At 43.1% G+C, this 9,851-nt stretch overlaps 2 protein-coding genes across 4 annotated transcripts in view; one reads left to right on the top strand and one right to left on the bottom strand.

Annotated features, from left to right (window-relative positions):
* Positions 1–595: 595 nt before the first annotated feature.
* dhrs7cb (dehydrogenase/reductase (SDR family) member 7Cb) lies at positions 596–4,273 on the bottom strand (the record flags this gene model as incomplete). The annotated part of the gene is made up of 6 exons (XM_080541647.1): positions 596–801; positions 1,149–1,334; positions 2,147–2,239; positions 2,510–2,720; positions 3,646–3,758; positions 4,120–4,273. The coding sequence occupies 6 exons, from the start codon at positions 4,271–4,273 to the stop codon at positions 596–598; spliced, it is 963 nt and encodes a 320-aa protein (XP_080397773.1).
* Positions 4,274–6,619: 2,346 nt separating this feature from the next.
* LOC308168105 (myosin phosphatase Rho interacting protein) overlaps positions 6,620–9,851 on the top strand; it is a 38,840-nt gene continuing 35,608 nt past the window's right edge. For all 3 annotated transcript variants that reach the window (XM_080542581.1, XM_080542582.1, XM_080542580.1), the window contains exon 1: positions 6,620–7,406. In XM_080542581.1, the coding sequence (XP_080398707.1) occupies positions 7,284–7,406 (123 nt within the window). In that variant the 5' untranslated portion in view covers positions 6,620–7,283. The remainder of the gene's footprint in view (positions 7,407–9,851) is intronic.

Here is a 9,851-nt window from a genome sequence, read left to right as displayed (position 1 = left end):
CTTTCTCACACATCCTAATCAGCCAAATACATACCTCATGTAAAGGACTAACTCGTTTGTCCTATAAGGATGACTACAGTTCTGTATATCATGAATGACCATTTTGTTATTTTTGTAATGCATGGCATGCCCTGAAATTGTGTTTCTTTGTGTTTCTTATATTTCAACTTTGCTGTGTACCGGCCTATTGGTCATGTCACCTTTGCAAAATGAGAATTAGTTGTAAATTGACCATAAATAGACAGTATACTTTGTTGCCTGTATCTATATTGAAATCAGTTTTGCATCTCCACGTTGTCTTTTTCTCACTTCTATTTGTGAGCTTAGAATGATAAGGTTCTATCTCCGTTTAGGGCCGTTCAGAGATATTGAGCGTCAAAGTCTTTACATTCCATTATGTTTTGTGAGATGGAACCTTTGTATTTTATGAATTACTAACTCAAAAATTTCAACATTTTAAAAATAACACCACACAGGCATTAATAAAGAGATCAGATTATGTAAAAAACTCAATTTTGACAAAAATGGAGATAGAACCTTATAATTCTAACGTCACGTGTTGTGTTTCTCTGACGTCCTCCCCAGGTCTCCTCTCCTACATCTGTTCAGTCAGGTCCACGTCCTTCACCCCAGCCGCCACCACGGCGAAGAAGACTGAGGGGCAGAGGGAGCGGAGGTAGAGAGCGACCCTCGGGATGGGGTGGGCCAAGAGTACCTCCTTCCTCTTCCTGCTTACTGTTCGCACGATCTCATTGGCCAGAGCGGACGGGCTCACGCCATGGGTCAGCTGACTTGTGATAACTGCGGAGGAGATTGAAAAGTGAAAGTAGCAATGGATGAACATTTATTGTACGATCAATTTCAGCCATCGGCCATTAGTACACACACTAATATACTCACACCAGATATTGCAAATAATTTTATTTTTAATTGAGTGCACAGATTATTAATTGAGTGCACATTGCAAGGTCAATGCCATGGACTCTTATATCCTCAGATCAATAGATTAAGTAAAAACGTACAGTATATGGTCACATTTTAAAAGGTTGTGTTTTTGATTCATAAACTCCACAGAACATTGTGCTTTGAGTCATAAATAACAGTTTTACTTGGCTACCAATTGCTGTTTTATGATTGTTCAGACTCACATGCGCCCAGAGCGTTGGGTTTGGCGGTGGGGGTGGGGGTGGAGGCGGTGGGGGTGGGGGTGGAGGCGGTGGGGGTGGAGGCGTTGATGAAGGTGTGGCTGATGGTGCTGACAAGAACCCCGTACTCCTCCACTTCTGCCCGGAGGCAGTCAAAGAAGGCCTGTACCGCATGCTTAGAGGCAGCATCTACACACACACACACACACACACACACACACACAGGCGTGTGCACACATACACACACAGGCGCGTCCATGCACACACACACACACACACACACACATACACACACGCGTACACACAAACACATACACACACACACACACGCGTACACAGAAACACATACACACACACACGCACACACATACACACACACACACACACAAACACATACACACACACACACACACACACACACACATTTACAGGAGAGGCTTGACTCAGCCATGGCTGGGCCTCATTCCATACATTGCAGAGGAGATACTGTGCATCATTATCATTATCTTGTACTCCTCCTCAGGAATCCTCCATGCCACACCGTGAGAATATGTTGCAAGTTCATATTTGAAATTCTATAGCCTGTGTGTCTAAATCATTTGTGATATCTTTTAAGGTGTGAAGCAGAATAAAGAAAATATCTGCACACCTCATTATTGTCACTGCAGGTGCAAGTGTATGGAACTCTAAAGAGAAACACCATGCAACACTGCTTACTTGATTTAATAATCCCTGACATGTTCATCAAGAAACCTTCAAAGTGTACAGGCAAAACTGGTGAAGCAGTTTCTTCTAGCATTATGACTGCCAATGGCCCCTGGCCCTAGCGTACATGACCTTTATTTTACCTTCTTCTTTTTTTCTTTTTTTTAAGACTGATGGATAGATGATTCACTTACTTAGACAAATGTATTTGTTGTAAGTGTCTTTGGATAAAGGCGTGTGCGAAATGCCAAAAATGTAAACCTAAATGTAAAATGAAGCAGACGATACAAACTCACAGGACGTTCTGAAGGGGACAGCCAGTCTGCCATGGATGCTGTTGATCAGTAGAATGTGTCCTTCTCTCCTCGAGATCATAGTCGGGAGGACACCTGCAACATCAATCAATCAATCAATCATCAATTACTTTCCTGCAAAATAGACATATTCTTTATCAAGGGAGAGCCATACATGTCTTTTTACTATTACAGTATACCGGAATTCAAACCGGAATTGAATTACATTTACGGTATGTGTACTGTACCTTCGTGGAGGTAGAAATCGGAGGACGAGCTCATTGAAATGAGGAATGGTTTTAAACACTTCTCGTTCCATTTCATGCATTAGAATTAGTCCTCTGATTTCAACCTCCCTTGCTGTACCTTTGGCGAGAGCGCTGGGACCGAAGTAGTTGACGTCCATGATGTTCCTGTCCAGCTGCAGAGAGACGGACTGTGCGGGGGCCTTCACCTTCATGCCGCTGTTAAAGATGAGCACGTCCACACAGCCATAGCATTCCACCACCTCAGACACCACCTCTGGCATGCTGTCCATGTCACTGAAGTCCAGCAGCACCAGCTTGGGCATGAAGGTCTGAGGACAACACAGAGAGGGTTGTGATAGGAGAGGTGAGTATGGTATGGTACAGGGGAGGCTGGTGGAGGTAGAAGGTGGAGGAGGACAGGTTTGTGGTAATGTGTGGAATGGTCCGAAAAAATGTAGCAAAGGTGTTGTCTTCATTTCTCATTCCATCCTGTAGATTTAAAAGAGCCCATCCTCCGATTTCTACCTCCACCAGCCATCCCTGTCTGTTCCACTACAGTACCATTGTTTTGATGTAGTGAAGATTCAACCATTCTGAAGGCCCATTGGATATGCTACGAATGGAGGTCTAACTTCAGCAGGGACAGGATATTGTCACTGTCTGGTCATGCTTGAAAGGATAGGAGTATTATGATAGTTTCTGTACACAAAGGTGATTGTGAACTGTGACTAATTACTAATCCTTTACTAACCCTAACCCTAACTATGCTCTTATCCTAAAATAATATCAAGAACTAATGGTTGTGTTTGGTCATCGGTTTTCATGAAATCACCACTTTCTAGTGTTGGTGTTAATGAAATGCAGGGTTTTTTCCATGTATACACAACTGTTCTGACGTGAGCAAATCAGATATCCAGTGGGCAGGCTCCTGTCAGAAAGGATATCCTGCCATTGTCTGTGACCAGAGGAGGAAGCGAGGTGACGTGACAGATAGAAGAGAAACGTTTGATAACAGCTTTAAATTGCAACTGCTCACCAAGGACCCCTAGACTAACTCTGACTTAGTATAATTCTCTTTTGTCTTGTTCCAAATCGCCCCATAACCCCTTTCCTGTGTGTTCTCTGTGCTTCAGGGGAGCCTGGTGGAGGTAGAAGTCAAGAGGATGGGCTCCTTGTAATGCATGGAATAGCATCAGGAATGTCTCATTTCTACCTCCACCCGCCTCCACTGAAGTGCTTCAGCCAGCTGCTCACCACACTCGGGTCAGCTCCGGTTGTCAAAGAGTCATACAGAGACTCCAGCTTATCCCAGCTCATCCCACACAGGATCAGCCTGGCACCGCCCTTATGGAAGAGACGCGCACACTCTGGAGGGAAGGAGAGAGAGGAAGGGAGAGAGGAAAGGGAAGAAGAATGGAAGGGAAAGAGAGATGGAAAGAGAAATGGAAGGGAGAGAGGGAGGGAGGATCATGGTGAGAGGGAAGGGATAAAGGAAAAGAGAGGGTGGATCACAGAGAAAAGGAAGGGAGGGAGGAAAGATGACAGAGTGGAAAAGAGGCGAATGTTGATGGGGAAAGATGGAGACAGAGGTTTTAATAACAATGTTTAATAATAGTGATAGTGAATCATAATAGTCACAAACAAACCGTGATACATTCTGTGCACTCCGGTCAGATTTTTCCATTTGAATTGAAATTGAATTCAGTAAGATCATGATGAAATCATTACCACTGCCTACTCCAGACACGGCATCAGTGATCACCACCACTTTGTTCCGCACCATGGTCTTGGACATGAACTGGATGATCTCATTGTAGATGTAATAGATCCCAGCAGCCACCACGATCAGTAGGGGCAACACCAGTACAAAGGGGACAGGCATGGTCTGTTAAGAACAGAGGGACAGCATTAGCAACATTTTATTACTCTACTGTATGTTTTATAGGGTGTGTTGACTGTGACAATGACTCAGATATTTCTAGGAGTGTTGTGATTTGGATTGTAATAGAAGATCAACTTTTTTCTATCATGAGATGACAAATCATATTTTAACACCATGTACCAAATAATATTATGACCTACTGTAGGAAGAAATGTTAAGACTGGGGCAAAGGGCAGTGTAAAATGATACCTTTCTGATTTTCAATTATTTGAGGAATGAACCTCAGGCTATAAAATAATGCTGGTGTTCCCTGGATCATGGCTCTCTTACACTGACCAACATTCAAACAATCGTACATTTATTAGGAAAATGACATCAGCGTTAACATGTGGGTCCCATTTCAGCATGTGAAGTCATTCAGCTTTAATCCGAGCAGTGGTGGGGTTATAATGTCCAGTGTCCATGTCCTGATAAATATGTGTGTTTCAACCAAATTCCTGGTCCCTATCCCTGGACACTTCTGACTGGTATGTACAGTGTTATGTATGGTTGCACCCTTGCTTTAACCTTTGGGTTAGAGAAACATGCTTACAGCTAAACATCTAAATCATGTACATTCACAAAAGTTGCAAAGATGACAGACAATGTTTTCCATGTCTAAACGTATAGCTATCCAATGTGTATCTGGGCCTACAGGACTATGGAGTACCGTACATGTGTTTCTGGTAACACTGCTGACACACTTTGCCATGTAAAGTGTGTCTGAGGACAACTGCTAAATATACTCTGGCCTGGACCAAGCTGTCGCTACAAAATGCCTTGCACTGTGTAACCTCGAGGATACACCAGCAGTCACTGGATACCCCAAGGAGAGCAAATAGGGATGTGTGCCTGTGTACTGTATGACCTTACCTGCCCTCTAATAGGAAATACAACTCAATACAACTTATTCTCTTATTCTAAAACATAAATGGTGGATTTGTGCCACTCCCTACATATTCAACAGCATAGTTTGGGTTGGGTTGACACAACACCATGGTTATTGCCTAGTCTGGTGAAGACACGGCTACAGCAACCACACACACACACACACACACACACACACACACGCACACACACACACACACACCTGTAAGCCAGGTTATTCTCGGGTTCACTTACAGTGTGCGTAAGGAGCTAATCCTCCACCGGTAATGGCTGTTGTTTTCCGGGTTCAGTTATTCAGTTAGGTAACTGAGTATTAGCCCCTCTCTCCCTCTCTCTCTCTCCCCCGTTCATTCACTCAACTCTATCTCTGTGTGTCTGTCCGACCCAATGCTGCAGTCTGGATCATGGTGCTTAGAATAGCCTGTGGCATGATGACCCCCTCTGATAGACTTAAAATAGGGGACTGTTGCACTTGTGGCAAAGCATGTTACTGTCAAGTCAGGGGTGTATTTTAACAAGTCAGTCGTAGCTACAGTCAGATAATTGGCATTTTCAAATGAACTAATACAAATATATCCTACTTAGAGCATCAGTATAATACAAGTGTATTGCTTTAGAAAAAGGGTACACAAAATATGCGGAACATAGGTGGAAATCTGTGTGCTAAATTGAGTAACCATCAAGTTGTATATCTAACATGGCTAATTGTTTTTAAGATGTAAATAACTATGATCCTTACAATAACCATAGTGTTAGGTTAACTAAGAATCAGCTAGTTGCAAAGCTATTCATATAAATTATTAATGGTTAATCAGTGTTTGCAGTGTTTTAATTCTATCTATTAACTTGAGTTTACTAAAAGTGAACTAAATCACCAAAGAGGATAGAGTTTCCTAGATTCCCTCTCTAGGCCAGATGGTCTGTCGTGGGAAAATCTTGCTTCCAAACTCTGTGGTTTGACCCCGTAGTGCTTCTTCTTCCATCAGAAACTCGACTGGTCCCAGGGCTGCTTTTGATGTATAGTTCACACTGTGCTTCAAGCTGGAAAAAGTAGGAAAATCTGAACCTGGATCGGGTTTTAAATGCATCAGACAGCAGGTAGGGGGCTTATTCCCTAGCAAGAGGGCGTTGTGTATGAGAGCTTTCTATACTATCGCGAGATTCGCCAGGAAATTCCAGCAGCAAATCTCGGAGCTCGCGCCCTCCCTCCATTGGGAAAGAATCTCTCCCGAAAAAAGGCAGAAAATCAGCCCACGGGCGCAGCGAGTTATGGAAACAAAACCGACAAACTCGCCGATGCCTCAATGAATCCGGCAAGAAGCGCTCTGCCGAGCACGGTGTTTCAACGGGAACTGAACAACGCAGAATATTTGGATTTTGCACTAATTTAAACCCTTGCTAAAAAAAGAAAAAGGGAGATGATGCCATTAGCTTGCGGGCTAACTCGCTAGCCAGAGAAGAGGCTGTGGGTAAACTTCGCAAAGCAAAGAGCGACTGCTGCTGCGATTGGGATAGCTAGCACTGAGCTAGTTACCACTACTTATTGTTTTTTTTGTACAATTTCTCCTTCAAACGGGCATAGGTTTACCTCCCAATGGACGCTTTTGCCTCGGAGTTTGAGGCTGCCAACACTGTGCAATGACCCATTGTGCAGCTTTCATCACAACAAGCGTTTATTGCAATAACATCTAGCTAGCTAGCGTATTCATTGCTCGCTTGTTGTGCTTTGTGAATAGATAGGCTACACAGGCCATCACCTTCCTTCATCACAGAACGGTGTCTTGCTAGCTTGGATGGGCTAGCTGTCATGAATTGGAAAACATAAATTGGGTACAACTAAATAATAGACCTACTGAATTGGGGTTGTGTGTGTGTGTGTGTGTGTGTGTGTGCAGCTCAACGGCACACAAAGCTTGCTGCTTGATAGTTATTCTGACCATGCATTTGATCGCCGGGCCCTTGTTCCGAATCGGATGAAAGAAACGCAAAGAAAACAAGGGGATTATCCACTGTTGATTGTTGATTTTTGAGAGAAAAAGTATTTGCATTTGACTGTGAAGGGACTGGGAGGCGAGGTACAACAATGTCTACTGCAAAAGAGAATCCTTGTAGGAAATTCCAGGCGAACATTTTCAATAAAAGCAAATGTCAGAACTGCTTCAAACCCCGGGAGTTGCATCTCCTGACCGATCAGGATCTGAATCAGGTAAATGCATTGTTACTACAGCGATATTAGCCGTATACAACTGTACTTGCTTGTCTAAACCCATGTTGAACTGTAAAAGAACCGATTTGGGGCTGCGAGCGACACATTCAGCTGACAAGTTGTGTAACAAATCGGCTGTTGGCAACATTGTAACCAGCCAGTCAAACTTGCAAGGGAACTTTTCATAGCAACTATATCATAGGTTATTCATAAGCAGATCGTCATCCACAAAGCTTTTAACACGTGACACCTCTTATCCTACTTCAACAGGTTAGGTATCTTAATGTATGGCTTGTATATAGGCTGCTAAATGTAGCCTACATAACACATACGAATACTGCTCTCAAATAAAGTTTAGGTAATCATTGGGATGGCTGGCAGTGGTTTTCCTTTTTGGTTAAACCTGTTCATTAAATTACAGGACACTACTAGCCTAATTCAAATCTATAGAGGAATTATTACAGAATAGAGTTGATATCCTCTGCATTTAGAATTATTCAGAATAGAGTTGATATCCTCTGCATTTAGAATTATTCAGCCAGTCTTGGTTCATTCATTGTGTAGGCTAGGTGATTCCCTGGGACACTAGTGAGCAATTTGTTGAGAGCAGTCCATCCGAGAAGTGCTCTTTGCCCTGCCTCAATCACACTGTACACCAGTGGAGAGGTTCTCTGTCAGTGTTGGGAATGGTAGAGAGGTTTGTTACGAGTAGTGATCCTCAAACTTACTGGTGCTTTTTATTAAGCTGAAACAAATACTAGATTCCAACCTATGATTTACATTGCAATCCACTAGCCTCCTAGACTTGACTTTCAAGTGGATTCATTGCCACTCCTCTCCATGTATCCTCACCTCAACGTTGTCATTCTTTACAGTATAATGCCTTCAGGGTCTTGAGTTTACCAAATATGTCGATGGACATGTTCTGTGCTAGGTGGACAATCTGTCACACAAACATTTACAAGATAGCAAAGGTGTTTTAGGACTCTCGGTACGACACGATACAGAGAGAATGAGTAAAATGGATGTTCATGTTTTCACCTCCCTTGTATCTCTAGAGATACAATGTTGTACCCATGGTTTCCAGTGCCCAATGAAGTTGTGAATGAGAGTTCTCTCTCTCTCACTCTCTCTCTCTCGCTCGCTCTCTCGCTCTCACAGATCATTAGTTTAGTCTGTGTTGTATCCTGTAATTGATCCCATGCGATGAGGTCCAGATGGGCCCTTGAACATGGCTTAAGAGCCAAATAGCAACGTCAGCATCCTTTTCTCTCTCTGTGTGTGTGTGTGTGTGTGTGTGTTTTATTGTGAGTGTGTGTGTGTCAGTTTCTTTGTGTGTGTGGCGGCCTGCTTATGATTACTGCAGGTTAACCCCTTCAGAGCTCGACTCCTGAGTCAGATTGGAGTCTTAACGATTACATCACTTCCATAATCCCCCTGAGACCCAGCCCTCACTCTCTCCAAGGCCCTTATGACATCACCAAGAGAACCAGAGAAGCTTCTTTTGGTCTCCATGCAGGTCTAGAGATGAGAGGGTGTAGTTCCAAAGCTGTAGTTCCGAAATGTATTTTGCTCTGTGACCTAGCCTACCTAAAGCCTTTTGAAAGTGCTTTGCTATCCTCTAGATTAACCAAAAGCATGTTTATCGCCCAAGTTCAGCCTTAGCCGTTGACCCAACTGTCCACAATCAACCATTTTGGAAACATTGGCACGGGAGAATCATTATTGGACGACATTGTAAACAATTCTGGTTGAAGCGCTACCCTACTGTTGATCTCTCAAAGGCAGCACTACTAACTGCTAACTAGGGCTGTTGTAGATAAACTTAATAAGCCCATCAGATGACTTCAATATGTAATCTTAATGCTGGTAAAACACAACGAAAGGCTCCAAAAAGGATTCATTAGTCTAATGGCCCTTTCACATGTTCACAACTATCATTGGAAATGAAGTAGTATCCAGTTGAGGAATTATATTCGTCACTACTTTGGCTGATGTGATGTGGGTGTCTTGCATCAGACATACGTAACCGGACCAGGCAATCTTCAGGCTTCTGTTCACACCTAAGCCTTCACTCTAAATTCCATGGATTTATACAAGGTCCTGACCAGGGTAATTGCCTGAGATAATTTCTGTGTAAATCGCGTTCACACATACACCGTACCAGGTAAATTCCATGGAATTTACTGGGAAGGCTTGTATGTGTGAAAGGGGTTTATCTGAATATGAGCCCCAAATTAAACAAGCTATTTAGGCCTTGAAGGGAACCGACCCTGACCTGCTAGCCTAAGTCAGTCACCATTTTCACCATTTGATGAAACCATGAATGCGACATTGAAATAGGTAGGCCAAGCCCACATGGAAAAGCTATCTGAGACAGAGGAAGGAGTAGAATGTCGAAGAACACAGTATACTATCCAATATAAACACTCTCTTTGTTTTACC

This window comes from Nansenia antarctica (assembly GCF_963989245.1).
Source record: "Nansenia antarctica genome assembly, chromosome: 11".
In the NCBI taxonomy this organism is placed as follows: domain Eukaryota; kingdom Metazoa; phylum Chordata; class Actinopteri; order Argentiniformes; family Microstomatidae; genus Nansenia; species Nansenia antarctica.
Note: the sequence above shows the minus strand (reverse complement) of the source record. Positions and strands in the feature narration are given on the sequence as shown.